Source organism: Paroedura picta, chromosome 10, assembly GCF_049243985.1.
Source record: "Paroedura picta isolate Pp20150507F chromosome 10, Ppicta_v3.0, whole genome shotgun sequence".
NCBI classification, from domain to species: Eukaryota; Metazoa; Chordata; class Lepidosauria; order Squamata; family Gekkonidae; genus Paroedura; species Paroedura picta.
In genome coordinates, this window is record NC_135378.1 from 49967024 (window position 1) to 49986733 (window position 19710).

The window sequence follows — 19710 nt, forward strand, 5'->3', positions numbered from 1 at the left end:
GCTAGGACTGCATGACCAGGCTAGAATTTAAACAGCTCCGCAGTACATAGGTGTTTGCATTTCACAGAAGACTTAGAAGTATAGCAGGACTGCCAATAACTGTTTCTAGCTCCCAGTCCTTATGTTTAACTTAATGTTCCTCTGGAAAGTCTCTGATCTTCATGAGCAGCTCTCTACAGACATGAAGGACTCCAGTCAGAGAGTGGAAGGTCAAAAAGTTAATGCATGTGGTCCTTCAGAGTCCAGCTGCAGACATGTCACTCTAAACATGTCACAGATTTAACACTACCTAGTATATATCTCATTATTTAATAGCACATTGTCAAACTGAGCACATCAGGGATATGACTTCTTGAGTCTATTATGGGGTTGTGGCCAACTAGCAAACTTTTTGAGATTCTGTTTACCCTAAACCAAACTAATATCAGCATTTTGAAGACAGACTCCAACTGTCTACATGCATAAATATACCAGTGTTTAAAAAATTTGTATAATCTCTTCTTCAGCACCCTAGAGGCTGAAACTATTATTTAGCATTCACATTTTTGCCCAGCTTCCCAGCCAATCAAAAGCAGCTTAGTTTGTTAGCGCATCAGCCTGCAATGGTTATCAGAAATAGCCCAGCTGGTGTTGATTTCCAGCAGCTTCAGCCTGCGGTGAGGCAATTGTGTGCGTCTGTCACCACAGGCTGTGTTCAGCCCTGTCTCTGGCTTTTGGCCCATAACTACTAACACTGGCGGTTTATAATGGCATGCCAAAAAAACTGAATTGAGACTAAATTCAGCTTATGGAAGGTGTGTGTGTGTGTGTGTGTGTGTGTGTGTAAGCGCACATGTACTTTGGGCAGAATTTCTGACTAATATGTTCCCAAATGGGGACATATTGTTTCGGAAGGCAGAGTCATTAGTGCTACTGCATTCAAAATTGCCCACGAAGCACTATAGAAAAGGTAGTTCTATAAAATGAAATTAAACTGGCAGGGGGAAAAGGTTACTGCAGAAATGCTTGCAGGGGTTTTCCCTGTCAGATGGGACTGCAGTTCTGGCACAGAAATTCCATTCCAGGGAAAATGTCCTTCTGCCCCCCCCCCGCCCCCCAGTATCAGTGTACATCCATGGCAACAATGAAATCTTTTTGCCTCTGTAATATACTCGCTTCAAATTATATTCTTTGTTAATGGGGTTTGTTTCCGGGTTAAAGAGCTGAGAGGCAGTTTAATGAGTGAAGAGCACATTGTTACACTTTCATTTTGCCCTTTCTCCAGCTCCAGATTATGAAATTCCTGGAGATTTCAGGGTGGCCCCTGAGGAGGGCAGAGTTTGAGAAGGAGTGCAGCAGAGATGTGATGCCAGTCTCTGTCCTTAAATGCTGCCGTTATCTCTAGGGGAATTTCTCTCTGTGGTCTGGAGATTGGTTATAATTCTGGGAAAACATCAGGCCACACCCAGAGGGTGGCGGTCCTACAAGGAACTCCTTTCTGTGTACATGGTCCTCCCCTAACCCATTTGCTCCAACACTTCAGACTGAAAGTACAACTGGCCTCGGGTCATCCAGCAAGCTTCATGGCTGATGGAGTTTTAGTCCTGGATCTTTAACCAATATGCCATACAGACTCCAGTGACTGAAATCACTGGTTCTACACTAACCAAATATGTTCTTAAAACAAAATAAGCACACATAATAGCTAGCTGCCAAACTGGCCACCAAAACATCAGATTGAGATTCTAAATTAATTTTGTTGCTTCCTTCTTAAGAATCAGCTCTTCTTCCCAGGTCAAGGGCATTTTAGCCTCTCATTCATTAAACTTCGTTTTATATTTCAGGAGAACTTTCCAACTGGATGCTCAGTTCATTGTAAATCAATGTAACTCTAGATTTCTGGGAAATGATCCCTGCAATCATCCAGAGAAACCAGCCAATCGTAAACACTTTGGTTGGGGAACAGAATGAAGGCTTACCTCTCACAGAAAGTATGTAGACAGGGGAGTACTTTAGGGTTCTTGTAACGGTCCAGGCATATGCTGCAGATCAGAAATTGTTTGTCAATCTGACGCACGACAGGGCTTGGGATGTTGGAGCCTTCACTGGCCATCCTAGACCACTGACATGTGGGTCCCGTTCTTTTTTACCCGGCACACTTCTGGAAATTGTTTAACAAGGAAACCTTTAGAATTTTTTTTTAAAATAAACTTCTTGCCAATGTGCTTTGTCCCAGTTTAAAAACAATTAGAAAGAGAATAGAAGGAAATAAATGCTTTTTAAAATGGCAGCCTCAGCATTTGGTATGTGGAAATGCTATACGACTAGTTCAAAAGCATCTGGCCAAAGGCTTATCATTGTGATCATTTATTTTTTTTAAACATCATTGCTTATATCTATATTCTACTCACAGAGCATTTTACAGGTTCCCATCTAGGCACTGATCAGACGTCTACCTATTTCACTTTACTTAGCTCAAATCATCACCCGCCTCTAGACCGCTGAATGAGGACTACCCACCCCTATAATTTTTTTTAAATACACCTGCTGATTACACTCCCCAAAGATCTTCTGTGATAAGGATTCCAAGGATAATAGAATGTATAGTCAAAAGCAGTTAAAACTACTTGAGACAATAAAAGCAGCGTGAAAACCATTTTTAAAAGCATTGCATGCATAAAGCAGCACAGAGGCATTAAAGCTATATAAAAGACAATATGTAAAGCACAAAAAAGTAGCAAACATCCATCAAAACAGCAGCAAAATAAGTGAAATGTTGCAGAAGCAGTGAGTCATTGGCAGTCAGGAGTGTTAAATGTGCAAGGTTTTTCAAACGACTTGAGGTGGGTTACATCAGACTTAAATCCCAGTAAAAAACCCTACCCCATAAAACACAAAATTCCAGCTACAAGATGGCTAAAAACTGTCCCTCTCCCCACAGTTGTAGGATGCATTGGAGGAGGTATATATTGGACACAGTTAAAGAACTTCCTGCTATTTTTCAAATAATCTCCTCCAGTCACCTGATTGGCTCACTGGAGAAGTCTCCCTTTGTTTGCCTCCAGAACAGATGGAATGAAGACAACAGTTAGACAGGAATCTCTCTCTTTTAAAAAGAAATACAAATTTTTTTCTCTTCTAAAGAAAACTATTTTATTATTTTAAGCAGCTTGGTGCTCAGCTCCACTTTGCAAATGTAAACTCTGCCAACAAGGAGCAAGCAGAGTTATTTGCCTCCTCATCTCAGACCTGGCCAATAGTACTAACAATGGGCATCAGGTCATCTGTTGTCAACAGTGCAAGAGGAGACAACAGCAGGGCTGCCATTTGCTCACTAAGACCATTTATGCACTGGGAACGTCAGTGCCCCAGCTCCAATGCAGGAACACAAATTGGGGGCAGATGAGGTGCACTAGGTCAAATGCTCTCCCATGTTGTGCAGGAAGAGGTGGGGCAACCTGCCATGACTATAACTCCAGCCTGCAGCCTGGTATGAAATCTCCAGTGCGTAAATGGTCTAAGTGTGACCAAAGCTCAGACTGTACACCTGGTTCCCCAGCCTCGCTCAATAAAGCAATGGGTATAAGTTTGTAAGGATGTTGTTATGACACAGCAATATCACTTCTAGGTGAAGACCCAGAACTGATAGCACTGAGTTGAGTGACTCGCTATGAATTTCCGCAATCACTATGGTTTTTACCCAGAAGTGACATTACCACTTTGTGAAATGTTCTCTTTCTGTATGCCCTGCCCTAGAAGCTAACTAAAGAAGTAGGAATATGCAGTGTAGAAAGCTCTTATGAAGAAGAAATTATACTGTGCAAAGTATAATAGAGAGTTATAACAAAAAAAAATGTATTCTTTTTCAGTGTATTTATTATAATGATGAAACTGCTTATAGAATATGTTGAAAATGTTTCAGGAAAAAGCTTCCTCTGTTCAAATCAAGCAATTCAATGAAGAACCATGAAAAGGTCTAATAGTGAATCATTGTGTGCAAGAAACCTGGACTCTATTTCAGTGTAACAAACAATGCTCCATGGGAGAGGGATATGTACTGGCAAAAAGTTTCTCAATGCAAAAATCAAAATGTTCACACCTACTACTTCAGTGACTCTGCTTTTTAGGATGCTGTCTAGATTTGCCATAGCTTTCCTCCCCAGGAGCAAGCATCTTTTAATTTCTTTGCTGCAGTCCCCATCTGCTTTATCACTTGAAAAACTACATCAGGGGAGAGGGAGATGACAAGAATGCCTCATCCCACTCATACTGATCAAGATGGTGCCTTTGTGGTATTTACAAACAGCCTTAGTTGGTTTTGAAATGGTGGCAGTGCTCTTAGGTGGGATCCAGGTATGCCATACTTCTGTTTTGACCTAGTGTCTGCTGTACTAGCAGCGTTCCAAGGGTTTGGTTCTGCTTGTTCTTACCTGCTAGCCACTCTCCAGCACAGTGGCCTACTAGGATAGTGTAATTAACCTCAAGGTGAGTTTGTAGTTCTCCAGAACATACGCATCAGTTCCTCCAGACAAAAAGGTAGCTCTGATGAGAGAGAGACCATACAACAGTGGTCCCCAACCCCCAGTCCGGGGACCGGTACTGGTCCGTGGATCAGTCGGTACCAGGCCACGGCTCCTTCTCATTCTCCTCCCCAGCTGCTGCCTCAGGGGCTGTCCTGCCACTCTGCCACCAGCTCACCTTTGGTGCTCTCCAGCGGCCGCCATGGTTGGGGCTCCCCCTCGGTGTGGCATTGCGCAGCTGCTACTGGCAGCATCCCTCAGCGGGTGGTGGGAAGTCAGGGGCACCAGCGGGGAAGCAAGTGGAGCAGGGGCTCAGGCGACAGCGACATCCCTTGACAAAAGACCCCCCCCCCCCGGGCCTCAGTAAAATTGTCAAATGTTGACCGGTCCTCGTGATAAAAAGGTTGGGGACCACTGCCATACAGTCCAGGAGAAATGGAAGTCACATTATCTCCTTGCTGAGCTCCCATCCCAAATCTCGTCATCCCCAGGCACCATTCCAAAATCTCTAGGAATTTTCTAAATCATAGTTGGAAACCCTACTCCAGAATTATCCCACTCATGTTAAATGGCTAGAACACCCCTGACTAGAGCTAGACAGCTTCATTCTTGTGCAGTCATGACACTTACCATGTCCTGCTTTGAAAATATATTCTTTAACAGTATTACTCCATTAATTCACTCAAAACCTTTCTATGCCACCTGCCCACCCAGTTCAGGGTCCCCAACGTGGCTGATATTATGCACTGAAAATGATCCTAACCAACCATTACAGTCATTGTCAGAAGCCCTGTTTTAGGTGTCCCTGCCTTCTGAGATTAGGTGTCCCTGCCTTCTGAGATTAGGTGTCCCTGCCTTCTGAGTGTGGCAACCTAGGAGACAGTCTTCTCAGTCATGGCACCAAAGCTCTGGAACCCTCTACCCAGGGAGATTCATCTATTGCCAACTGATGCCGGTTGGCAAAGACTTTTTGGGTGTTTCTTTTGGTATTCCCTCATTGATCCTCCTTCCAAAGTTTTACTTCCTGTTTCTTATGTTTTGTATTTATTTTAACTGTGTTTTTATTGTTAATGTGCTTTGAGAATGTGCATGCTGATTTTATTTGTTTAAAATTGCAATTTTTATCATGTATGTTTTAAATTGTTAGCCAACTTGGTGACCCTGAGAAAGTGGGAAACAAGTTTTGTAAATAAAATAAAGGCATTTTAATAAATATATATGAAATATTTTAAACTCTTAATTCAAACATAGCATAAACTCATGAAATACATAAAGACATTAAAACATATACACACATAGAGGGTGGCCAATCAGAGTTTGTGAGGAAATGCCAAACAGAACAAAACATTTTTACTCATTGGTAGAAGACAGAGATGGAGAGAGGCAGCTAAATGTCACTGGGGAGGGAATTCTATAAAGTTCCACATCTTTTTGGTTGGGACTAATTATAAATGTTGCAGACTACCCTGAGCCCATCGTGTGGAGGAACAGTAGAGAAATTAAATTATTATTATTATAATAGAACAAAATTGTGGCAACCCACATTCATACTAACATTCCTTTGTTAGTGCTATGCTATGCTTAATGCCTTGCACAAGTAAAAATAGACAGGGCAAGTATTTCCATGTAACACATGGACGACTTGGCTTTGTGTCCGTGCTTCCTCTTCCCACTTCCTCTTTTAGATGTTGGGGGGGGGGTTAGGATGTTGAGTTTACTGCCATGTTCCTTGGGATTTTTTATTCTTGCTATATGATTTCTATATCCTAGTGTGTTTTAATGGGGTTGTATTGGGGTGGAGATTGTGGACAAATTGTACCCCACCACGAGCTCATTCTGGGAATGGCAGGAAATATATCTGAATAATAATAATAATTAATAATAATAATGGACCCCATGCTTCCAGGGGCACTGCGCAGTGCCTTCCCCCATGGATCAAGGCCATAGCCTCTCTCCTTTCTCCTTTCCACTGTAAGGGGCCCCTCCACCCCCAGTCTGGCCACACTGGTACTCTGCTAGAGTCCTGTGAATCTTTAAACTGGCTCTGGTACTATGGGCCCAGCGAATGCTTAAATGAAAATAGGTTGTTGCTTACAATCAAGTTTTTTGTTGCACAAGTTATTAAAACTTTATTTTAAAACTTTTGCTAACATTATGGCTTTTACATTAATGGAAGTGGATCATAAGATACATGCTGGTATACACAGCTTAGAAACAGCAAACAAAACAGGCCTGCACTAGCAAAAAATCATATAAGCAAATAGGAAAGCCTCAAGCACCTTACAGACACCTGGAAAAACAGAAAGGTTTTAGCATGGTGCCAGCAGGGTAAAAGGTGTGTTCATGCAGAAGGTCAGAAAGAAGCCATTCCACTATTGGAGATGGGTGACTAGGGTTGCCGAGCACACATCCCTCAATGGAGGTGGGAGTCCCTCTGAACAGCTGGTCAGCAGGGGGGCATAGCAGGAGAGAAAGGGAGTCCCAGACTATGTTGCTGGCAATGTGGCAATCGTGTGCACACAGGAAGGGATGTCATCATGTTGCCAATGTATTTGGGCAAACCATATGGTACACTTTGGAGGTGGTATAAACACTTTGCTGGCAACATTGCCTGGGGCTCCTCCTGCTCTTATCCCTTAATCCCCCAACAGTTGTCAGGAGGGATCTGGCAATCCTGTGAGTGATACAACAAGTTGAATTTCCCCTGCTCCTTGGCTTGTCAATCACAGCAAGCCACCAATCAAGGCACAGTGGTTGTCTTGGGGACTCAAACTTCCATCCCCCCCCAGCACTTAAAAAAAAAGATTAAGTGCATTTTTGTGTTGCTATGCAGTAACACCACAATGTAAATGCATTTTAAATTAAAAAATCAACACTTCCGCATTGCTATGGAGAAACACCACAACAATAAAGTGGTTGTCTGCAGTTGTATTTAGATTTGGCTGTTTTGGTGACCAGGGGCAAATGTTTGTATAGATAAAGGAGGATTCTTGGCAGTTGCAGCCTGTAATGCCATGGAGTTAGAAAAATGTGTATCCGCAGGAATTCCCTGCACTGCATGGTTAAAGGAAATGTCCTGCCTTGTATATGGTCACCCTAGGATGTAGTTATGTGTACATAAATGTTGCATATTCGTACCCCAAATCTCATTTTTATACAGATGGTTCAGGGAAGAATGCACTGACTTTCTCAAATGTGCAACAGTGCTTTCACAATAGCTTTCAGGATGGCACAAATTATACAATAAATTTTGTATCCAAATATACCTGTTCCCACTATTCGTAATTTACAGAACCTTTAAATGATACTGGTGAAATTTTCCTCTACAGACAGCATTGCCTTTCCAGTCGTTGTATTACTATATCACTGTTCCCATTTCATAGAAGGAACTGAGGTAAAATGGGCTTGGGCAGTTCATCAGCTGCCTTCTTATACATGCTTCCCATTGAACTCTGTGGGACTGATTCTTCTCTTTGCAGCTTGATTCCACTTAATATTATACTCAACTGAATCAGTGGTCCTTACTCCCAAGGAAATGTGCACAGGATCTCAGCCTGTGAGTTGCTTAAGCCCCCCAATAAGTCCATTGGATAGTTAAAACTGAAATCTGTTTAGTTCCTGTTCTACATGTGTGCCTTTTTGGGGCTATAGCACAATTTCTTAGTTACCTGAATATGACATATACAATAAAAGTAACAATTGATGCAAGACAATAAGCATGTGAGAAAACGGAGGGCTAAAGCAACTGTGTTATCATTCATTGCAAAGCCAGAGGAACCAGTTTTCAAATTTTCAAGAAAAATGGCAGGGTGATACCAGTGTTTTCACGAGAGAAAACCTAGTAAGTATATCCTGACCATTTTAACCAAGGTTCCCGCTCTAAAAAGGGTCATATTGGCTAAATCCAATCCTAAGTAGGAGCTACTGTCAGTATTGCAAGAGGTTGTATTAAGTACAGTACAGTAAGAGGCTGTATTAAGAAACCTTCCAAAAATGACATCATCTTTTCTTCTTGCAAGTTTTCAAATGGTAAAATATATACACATATATAACAATTCTCAATTTCTAACCAAAGGGGTCTTCAGTTCTTAGGAGAAGGATATGGGTGTGTTGCGCATAGAATGAATGAACCCTAAGAATGGGCATACTAATGCAGAAGAATCAGCATGTGCAGCCACACCCATCTGGAACAGAGCTCTAAAAAGACAAGCCATTTGGCCTCGCCTTTTATATGCTCTTGATGAGCATCTTTATCTCCATCCATAATAAGATTCTACTATATGGGCCAACATGTAAAATTCATCAATAGTAGCCTAATCAAAATGTATAGGCTTTTTAAATAAAGGCAGTACTCCACCCATTGCTCTGATTAAACTCTGAAAGCACAGATTAAATTGCCAACCTACTATCAACGATACACAGAATCCAGAAGTCTAATCTATGCATTATGAATGAATATAGAGGGTCTCATACATAAATTTTCAATGGCAACATTTGCAATGGAACTCTATCACTGTGCAGATATTGCTTTAAAGGCAAGACTTAACACATGTAAAGCACAGCACTTTACATTCTGGTTAGAAGTAGCCTTTTTAAAAAATCAGTTTACTCCCACAATCAAAATAAATTGGTATCTAAAGCATACATTTAAAAACAATCAATACAAAATCTGATACAAAAGATCCCTCCCCCTATCTTTCCTCTGGTTTTTGAACCAGTTTGACTTTCTATTGTTTAAAGCCCTGAGCTAACCCTAAAAACATGCAGCACCCCCAACCTCCCCCCTTACTTAATTATATTTTAGAAATCTGGGAGCCATAAGGAGGAGGGAAAAAGCTATAACACGCTAGTTACCAAGCAGAATAAAGAACAAGCATAAGCACATGAGACATACCCATCTTTGCAGAAAAAGAGCTTAATCAATGCAGTGCCAAACACAAAATCCTCTCCAGGATGGAGCTGTGTCCTGCAGTAGTCCAAACGAGCCAACCATAATTATAGTAATAGGGTTTTTTTAAGTTTGAAAGCCTCACGTGTGACACTGCTACTTAAGAACCCCTGCGACTGCACAGTCTGCCGTTACTGGGAATTCACCGCATTTCTTGCTTTAGGTTAACAATGCTCCATCCCATGCAGAGAATAAGGGAGAAAATGAACAGAGGCCCAGTCAAGCAGTCATTCATTTCCCCCAACCCCAGGTCACGGACAAGTGGGAGACCCCCAAAGGATTGCAGCCAATCAATCTTTATTTAGTACATCTTTCTCACTCAGCCCGTGCTGAAAGACTGCAGCAAAGCATGCAAGGGATTGTGGGATAGGGATGCAGCACAGAGCTGCAATGAGATTCGCTGGGTGGATTTCCCCCCCCCCTCCTAGTCAGCAATCAGCTGTTTCAAGCCTCAGCACTAGCCCTCTGAATCTGGTCACTGGAATGTTGTTATGGGATTAGCAGGCAGGAGCAGTGACCGCACCAGAGATGGCACAGCTGCGCAGCAGCAAAAGGCACACGTCAATGCAAGCTCACAATGTGCCTCCTTGATTTTTGATACAACGTGCTCTCAAATCAGGCAGAATGAGAGTGACAGGAAGTCAACACCCCCCCACACACACACACACACATTTTATAGGCATCACATCCTTCCCCCTTGCTAGATTCAAATGAGTAGCCGTGTTGATCTGAAGTAGCACAATAAAATCAGAGTCCAGAGTCTTTGTTGGTCTTAAAGGTGCTACTGGACTCTGATTGCTGAAAGCACAATTGCTGAAGGAGATTAATTTTCTAATCCCTGCCCTAAATCTCTCACCTGTCCCCCCTTCAAAAGCCCAAACCCATATCAGAAATCACCTAGCAGCTGTTCTCACACACAAAGATGACCTGGAAGCAAAGGAAATGATAGTTTCAAATCATGTATAGTATATAGTTGTGTTGCAGGTAACTGGGACTCCAAATCTGGACAGACAGTTCAGTTTGCATATTTTCTAAAGCTCTTTGCTAGCTACTCAAATCAAGCACTTTGGAGAAACATTTTTCTAAGCATCATTCATTGTGTACTCCTGGCACACACCATAGAAAACAACGTTGAGTTACAAAAGCCAGGGAATTACCTTTCGCTCATGTCGGGAAAGAGCTGGTCTCTCTCATCTTCCTGGCCTTTCTTGTCTGAGAGTACATCAAAGAACCTTTCAGAGGGAAGTACCACAAAGCTGAGGCCAGCCTTCTGCTGCTGCTGCTGCTTTATATATCACTAATTAAATTGATGTGGAAATTAAAGTTCCAAGAGGAGTGGCCAGCTTTTCTCTGAAGTCAGACATGCATAAAAAAACGAAGTGTGCTCCTTCTTAAGTGTGTAGAGTTTTTCCTAGATTAAAATAAAAACTGCATGCCCTTAGAGTGGGGAGTTTAGGTGCAGTCAGTCTATTTTTAAAACACTTTCATTTACATTATTTGTATTCTGCTTTTCTCATAGGATCCCAAGGTGGTTCATGCACAGTAGTCCTTCCTACACTCATTTTCTCGAAAGTCAGTCTCAGCCTTCAATGGAAGTCAGGACTGTTGATTTGCTCCAGAAATCATTCAAGATGATGAAGTCCAAATAGCAAGCTCAAGAATTCTAAAATAAAAATGTCTAACATGTGTGATGAGGTTACAAAAGGGCAGATGAGGTTCAGTGTAAGCAGGACGTACAGCTTGAACTTGACTAAAATCTGACCTGAATAAATGGCCACTTGTAAATATTGAAATTGCTCCAGATCAGAACACACATGTGCATAGTAAGCCAGGTTTCCCCAAATGTTTTTTGAAAACACATTTATGCTACCTTTCGCCCCTTTCTTCCCAACTTAAGTGGCTAACAATAAAAAAACCCTTAAAATCAGCTTTGAAGTGTTCATACTGCTATCTATTAAACTATATAAATATATAATCAAAACAACAATAAACATAAATATGAGGGAGCAGAAAAATAAACAAATTACAGAAGTTTTTACCTGCTGGCAGAACACAATGGCAGAGGGGGACCAATGCGTCTCCCCAGGGATTCATTTGTTTACTAGGGGCCAAGCCCACTGCATTCAGGAATACAATGGGTGTTAGATTGGGAGGGGGTGGAAAAATTCTGCTGATGGCCTCCTCTCCCCCCAGGACCTGGAAAGGCTGCAGGCAGCTGTTAGGGAACTCACTGGCAGGGGCAGCTCTCACATGGCAGGGATCTGCAGCATCCAAGCCTCAGAGGGAAGTGGAAGGAAGAGGGGGTGGGGTCAAGGGTGGGGAATGGAAGGCGATTGCTGGCTGCTGGACAGACAGGCAAGCCGGTTGGAGGAGGAAGCACTCAGGGGCAGGACAGCTGCCCTGGGTGGGTGTTAAGCACTGAGTGGCACTTAAGCCATGAGACACGCTCCTCCTCCAAGCCCTTACCAGAAATACATTATGTGGAACAGATATCTGTTTTCTGTTCAAAAGAACCCCCCAAGGCAGCTACCAAACCCTCTGGTTTTGTTGTGTTATAATGGGAACTTCAAGATATCTTCCATAGAACTTCCCAGTTGCTTGTGAAGGCCTAGAGAGCCTAACTTCATCTTTACTATAACAACACAGCTTCCTCTTCCCAGACACCTCTGGGAGTCAGGTGATTACTCAAAGTGCTAACTTTTGTAAATATATCGTCCTTTATTATTCTTATAACCTTAAAGGATCTGACGGCATATGATCCAATTCTGAACTCCACTTAAAAAGGAAAACTTTGCACAGTAGCTATATAAATAGATGCATATTAGGGCAAGAAATCTTAATATCAGGAGGGAAGGGATCACAGGATAGCCTGACCTCACCTGATCTCAGAGTGGGGTCAGAAGGGGGACCACCAAGGAAGATTCTGCAGAGAAAGACTGTGGCAAACCACCTCTGCTTAATTGCTTCTCTAAAGGCCCCTTGGTGTGCTCACCATAAGTTGGCTGCGATTTGACAGCACTTTACACACACACAATCCCAACATCAAATGCATGTGTTTGGGAATTAGTTATGAATAACTGGGGGGGGCAATCCTGGTATCATGGTGAATTGCTCATTGAAAAAATCAACTCATTGTGTGGCAGCAATGGATTATCCATAGGACTTAAAAGACAGACTGAAAGGATGGCCTCCAGTATCGTTATATAAATCTATGGTGTGGCCACTTTCAGACCATGGTATCCAATCTAGAGCAAGTATAGGAAAGGGAAACCAAGAGATTAAGAAATGTTAAGGAGGAACATAATGAGGATCTACAAAATTATGTGACATGGAAAGAGAGAGAGATAATTTTCTCCACCTGTAACACTAAACTTGGTGACAACACAATGAAATTGAAAGCTAGTAGTTCTTGTATGAATGGTATGGTCTGGATGGTATAACATGAATCAATAGGATAGGATGGTAGCATTCTTCCAACTTAAGAGGCTCTTCATCCATGATAACTGATCTGTCCCTGCCTTGACCCTTCTAAAACCAAATGTATAACATTGGAAAGGATATAGTAAAGGAAATGGATCCTTTAAGTATATGCAGAGTTCAGTTCCTCTCCACTATGTTAATACTTTGGAGGACTTTCTTTTTAAAGTCATTACTAAACAAAAGAGAAATACCACCTTGCCCACTCACTATAAAAAAAACTCATAGCAACCTTGTACAGATATATTTGCCTCACTTGAATATCCATTCAGTTACTAAATAACTAAACAACTGTAATGGAAAAACAAACATATGTGTGATATTACATTTCAACCTAGAGTCTCCTTCACTCTTATCACAGCTTTTAAAAAATGAACTAAAACATAGTTCAATGAGTTGAGTGCAGCCTTTTCTTTAACCAGGAACACATGTTTCTCCGTTCCATATCAGCAGAGGTTACTAGAGAAACGGAAAAAAACCAAAAACGAATGCTTTGGGATTTCTGTTGATATCACTCAAAGTAGCAACAGCAGAATGCATCCATATCCGGAATAGTGTTGGCTTTAAGTGACAATCTAACTATATTTACATTTGATAAAATCTGATGGCTGTTTTGTGGGGGGGCTACCTTTTGTCAAAAGAAAGTATTATTTTTTTAACCAGAAAGGACTATGTGACAAGCCCTTTAGGCTCTATTTGATAGTGGCTATGGCCTGTTATCCTCAGCCAGGGATACCGGATTGCCACCACCACCATCCCGGTCAGAGGTCTCCCACTTTCAGCCCACTTCCACTCCCCCCTCATTAAGCCCCCAAAGGAAAGAATACCAGTAATGCTCTGGCTTGGGGGCAAAACTCAATGTAAAAGTTAATTCTACTATAGAGTATCATGGGTAGAAAATCAATTTTACTAGCATGCCACCAAGCAGAACCTTATGGTTAATAAATGCTACAGTCTTAACTTGGATTTTTGTAGAGGCTTAGGAACTCTTGTTGCATGATATATTCATGCTCTAGGGTCTCTGAAGGACAGTCATGGCATCCCAATCAACACGAGTTCTACGCTGCTCAGTCAGCATTTTTATCAAGCATTCTCCACCACTGGAATGACAGTTGATGTTATTTACTAACAAGCTCCCCGTTCTGTCTTACTGCAAGTTTCATGTCATGCTCTGTCACTGTGACACCGGATAACATGGCAAGCACTAAATTTGTAAGCAGTTCTCAAACTAGAAGGCTCTTTGTTGTGATCCATGATGGGTGGCAACACAGCATTGCCACTTGTTTAGTTATGTTTTTTAAATAAAAAGGAATGGAGAAAAACAAAAGTGGTTCTGACTTTGCAGGATAGAATTAAAGGTAGAGCCAGTGGGCTGGATCCAACTAGGTTTTTCCATTAGACCTCCCAAAAGGCTACGCTGGGGTCAGGGGATCTCTATGGATAAAAGCCATGTGGGATGGGGCTGGAATAAGGAGAAGAATAAATTGAGATTGGGTAAAAAAGCTAGCTGTGTTTAACCTAAGTCAACCATTCTCCTATTTTTCTGTGAACCATCCATCTCCCTTTACAAAAGTATCAGGCATCATTGTTGGTAAACTTAACCAGTGAACTTGGTGGCTAGAACAGGAAGTTCCAGTGCACATCCAACATATTCCACATGTGTGAGATTAGCTCATGTCTTAATTTAGCTATGGCTGATTTAACTCTGCTTCATATGACCAGCGTTAAAGCGTGATACAAAAGTCTAGTACTCACTCATTAGGTGTAACCTTGTGATTCAAGGTTCAGTTGGTTTTAGTTACACTTGAAGAAGCTTTGATAATTAATTAGTTTAGAAAGGTCTGATGTGACAAAAATATGCTTGCTTATAACTAGGGTGGTGAACTCCAGTTTAGAAATCTCCTGAAGATTTGGGGAAGGGACTGTGAAGGGGAGAGGCATAACAGGGGCTTTGGGGAGAGGCATAACATGAGTAGAGTATATTGATGGTTATTAATGTCTACTTTTATTTTGTTGTAAACTGCTGTGAGCCAGATGGCTCAAGAGCAGCAGTTAACAAATCAGATGGATGGATGGATGACCCAACAAAGTCCACCCAACAAAGTCGACATTTTCTCCAGGGAAATGGATCTCTGTCATCCGAAACTCAGTTTTGATTCTGAGAAATCCCCAAGCTCCAAATGGAGATTGGCAGCCTTACTTAGAATTGAGGGCTACTGATTAATGTAATTTAGGCTAAGCCTAACAGCACTGTTATTCCGACCACATTGTTGATAACCTTTTCCAGTTATCCTTCAATGTACAGGCTTCAATTATCCCAGCAGTACGTCAAGACAGCTGCTGGTATGACACTTTGGTGGGACACAGACTGGATCTTCTGCCAGCCAACACCACTCCTCTCACTATGCACCAAAGGGCTAGTTGAATATAAAAGGCAGAGATAATGTGGAATCTGGGAGAACCAACAGAACCACATGGAATGCAGTCTCTACTCCAGCTGCAGTGATCACCTGACCAGGCCTCAGCACATGACAGCAGGAACCAATCAGTATATCTTGTCTCAGTAACTCTAAAGTCCTGGCTTAAGCTTCTTCAATCTGGACAGTTTGTCAGCTCTGAATTTAAGCATGTTTCTCCCTGCATGAAAACCATCCTGCAAAAGGAAATCCGTCCAAGCACTGACTCCAGGACCTAGAGTCTGGCAACCCTGGTCTCCTCAGTATACCACTTCCTGATTTAACCTAATCTCTTGCCTCTGGACAGTTGTACCACTAGAACCCAAATACTGCCATCCTATCGCTGCTTATATGTACTGGGTGAGTAACTGCACTTACAAGTGTGGATTTATTCCCATAGTCTTCCCCTAACTCATTCAGAAATATAAATGTGATGTTTAAACACAGTCTAAGCAGAGCAGGCAGCCTGTGACAAGCTTATCATCTCCAATTTAGGAGCCCAGAAATGGGAATTAATTATGTGATAAGAGGAATTGATCCCATGAGCATCAGCACTGTAGTAACTGGACATTATAGCAGTTTCACATGGTCTAGTCTAGTCTAGTTATCAATAACTTTCAAATCAGCTTCAGGACAGAAGAAGCACATGCATCTACACACCCTCTGCACATGTTTCAGTATGAAAATATACCCATCGAAGTCACCCCCTGGACAAAACAGAACTATACTAGTAGTCAATTCATGCTCTTGTGAATGCTAAGCATTAGGAACTGCCAACATAGTTTTCCATAGGAAATTATGACCATCACCCATGGAAGGATTATCAGCATTCAGTGATGAGTGCCAGAAATTCTCAAGTTGTTAACATTACTACTGCTATACTGCTAGAATTACCTATAACATTACTACTGCTAGAATTACCTATAGAATTACCTATAGGTCCTAGGTTCATAAACTACAGTAATGCTACACAATGTAATTACATAAGATTTTAAAACTTTTTGATCCAAGCTGATATTACCAAGCCCTTTCTTTTTTTTCTTTAGACCCATTATAGGGTTTACAACTCTTCTAAAATGTATTATGCAAACCATCTGAGAAGGATAAACACAAAAAGATGAAGCAGCCCAAGTAGTATTAATAAACCCAACCAATTGTCTAACAATTTTCATCCACCATAGAATAATTTCTGGACACAGATGGAAAAATTAATTCAACTCCAGGACCAGGCTTACCTTCTCTGTTAGATTTCTTCTGTCTATCAAAAAATAAACTATTAAATTGGTAGTTTTAAAAACTCTATAAACCATGCTTTGAAAACAGTGATGCTTTGCTGAGAAGGAAAAAAAATGCCTTTTTGTTATAAAGATACTTTTTCAAATTTAAAGTGTATGAAGTCTGGCACTAACAAAAAAAACAGACGGAAATATGAATTGTTCTTTGCTCTTGCGTTTCCTGCTTATGCAGCATCCCACAGTCTCTTTGGAAGGGGCAGCTAACTTTTCCAGCCAACTCCTGACACACAAAAAACTAAGCAAAATCCATTTTCTTTCTGCAGTCTTTCAGTTGGTATTCTGATATCTAAAGAAAAAACAAGCTCTTTAAATGTTCTCTGCTGAAGTGGCTGAATTCTAAAATAGAACAATTAAATCATCTGGTATGGAAAGCTTTCCAAGTGCCAGTTTTTAACCTCCCACAGGACCCCCTCAGCCTCCTCCAAAAACAGATCCGGGAAGGACTGATTTTCACCTCTCCTTGTCTTTCCCCTCCCCCCTTTCACACACTAATGCTAACACAGAAGAATGCCTGTTAAAAATCTCAGCAAAAGTGTTTTCTTCCCACTTCCATAGAACACTTCTTAGTGAGAATTAATGCAAGAAGTTATAGTAAACTTTCAATATTTATTAAGACCACAGTGAAAGAACATTAGTTGCTAATTTTGAACTTGAAAGCAACAGAACAATTTCTTGCAAATAACTTGGCTCCAGAATTTTACATTATGGCTGAAGTATGAAATATTATCCCCTGGATACTTCCAAATTAAATCACTGTCACCATTTTAGCACATACCAATGGAACAGCCCAAGAGAAAGGGGAATCCCAGTTATAGCTCGAGGCTGATTCTTCCTAACCCCCAGTTTTCTGTCAGACCTTCAGCAGATTCCATTTTGAGTTACCTCCCAGATCATGTATGTGTCTGTTCTTCATAAACTGAAGCTAGGAGCCTATAGCTGCACTCTGTCCATTTGTCATACAATCCCACAAGCTAACAAACAGGGACCACAAAGAGACTGAACATACCCTGCTAAATTGTTTAATGTTGTTTTACAGACCTTACAGATCTTACAGATGTCAGTACAAAATATGTATTCCTGCAGACAGTCTTAAAACAGGTCCCTGACTCATTTTATGATCCTTTGGTTCACTTCCAATATTGCATCAGTATATAAGTCCATACACCTAGTAAATCATACTGGGGATAGACTAGCACATTTTTAAAAAATGGTCTGCCACCCCTTTCTACCATGTTTGCAATTCAGGGAATTAGAAAATACCCAATCAGATCAACGTCCAGCAGGGTTGTCCGCACCACGCACACCATTTTTTTTAAAAGATTGGTCAAGGTGCCAGGATGACAGTAGTTTAGTGGTAAAACAAACCCTGCACATCATCCAATTTGGCCTCAGCTGCCCTGAAATTACAGTCTGATGTAATCACAAGAAAGAGAGAATGAAACATACAACCACATTCCTGGAGCAGAATACACCATTCGCTGCAATTATTACGGCAGACCCAAGCTGGCATTAGGACTGCCAGAGGGAACACTGTCACAATATTATTTCTTCCAGATGGCCTGGTGCACAGATGGCATGCAAATTTTGACACAGTTCAGAAGGCTCCAGTTGCTAGGATATTTGCACACAGAGGTGATGCAGTAACCAAACAAGGCCCACCTTCTAGCCATGTGAGGAGTATGCTGGTCCCTGTGCTGCTGGATGACAGTTATAATGGCAGAGGGGAAGGGGAATGCCCACTTAGCTTGAGTCCGATTCTTAATCCCCAGTGTAAGTTCACCTTTATCACTCTACTGAAAATTTCTTCCAAAACTTTTAGACACTTGGGATAACTTTAGGAATACATGGAAATACCAATATTTTTATTGTGGCAGAACAGGCCTGCATTGCTTTGAAACTCTGTTCTGCCTTGACCATTTCTTTTTCTGGCTGGTTGCCAACTCTGGGTGAGTTACAAGAGGGTCTCTCTGGGTAACTGCCCCCCCACCTGATCAATGTACAGGGCTGCCTACTGCGAGGATGCCCAACTGCCCCTTCCAATTCTGAGTCCTCACCACAGTTTCTCCCACAGCCCTGCATTTGAGCACCGTGGGGACAATTTACTCCAGGGTATACCCTCGAGAAGAAAAGCTACTTGCTAAGCTCCCTCCTCTAACCCTGGGTTTCCCCACTGCTCTTAACTAGCATTTCCAAGACAGGAGAGCTCTATGTGATCAGAGAACCACTGCCAGCCTCAAGTTCATAAAGAATTTATTTTTAAAAAAACAAGGTTTATAACCATATAAACAGCACAGAGTTAAGTAAAAGGGTCAAAAGAAATTGGGTAAAGCACAATCCTTCTAGGAAAGGATGAGACATTACAGCACACTGCCTAATAACATCCTGAACTCACAAGGAGCAGACAAAGAAGAGCTGTATTTCCATTGTGCTACCATATTTGACATCTTTTTAAAAAGGCTATCTCACATGCGTTAGTATAACATTATCTGGGTTGCATTCAGACCTCAAGTCAAGATGGAATTAATCTTAAAGCAGCGCAAACCCAGCTTGTTATCAGCATCACATAAGAAACTCTCTTCTTCCTTGTGCAGAGCACTGGGGTAGGGTTGCCTGTCAGCAGCTGGCAATCAGCAGTCATCAGAGGGGATGGGGACATGAAGGGGTACCATCAGCATAACTGTGCTATATCACTTCTGGAGAAATCCTGGAAGTGACGTCATGCCACTCTATGAATTGCTACTGATTTCTAGGGCAGAGTTATGTCACTTCTGAAGTATCCATGGAGGTTATGTAATGTTGTCATGCTGATGCCAATCTTTAAATTTACTTTTCTCCCACTGACCAACAGAGCAGTAACAGGCAGTTGGGGTTGCAGACAGGATGTCTCCTGCCGTAACAGGAGACCTGTCAAGCCTAAAAAGAAGAGGAGACAACCCCATGGATTCTAAACGAATGTTTGAAATGATCCAATATCACATTTTGTGAGGAGAGGATTAGCTTTGATTGAACCGTGCCTGCATTCATATGCCACAAGT

At 41.6% G+C, this 19710-nt stretch overlaps 1 protein-coding gene across 6 annotated transcripts in view; it reads right to left on the reverse strand.

The window, feature by feature from the left end:
- The window catches only part of TRIM2 (tripartite motif containing 2), a 146165-nt gene that overhangs the window by 45390 nt on the left and 81065 nt on the right, over nt 1-19710 (reverse strand). For 4 of the 6 annotated variants that reach the window (XM_077300067.1, XM_077300065.1, XM_077300066.1 and 1 more), the window contains exon 2: nt 1959-2140. In XM_077300067.1, the coding sequence (XP_077156182.1) occupies nt 1959-2092 (134 nt within the window). In that variant the 5' untranslated portion in view covers nt 2093-2140. Of the gene's footprint in view, nt 1-1958; nt 2141-9393; nt 9793-10604; nt 10722-19710 lie in introns of those variants that run through there. The other 2 variants (XM_077300068.1, XM_077300064.1) reach the window with 2 other exon arrangements.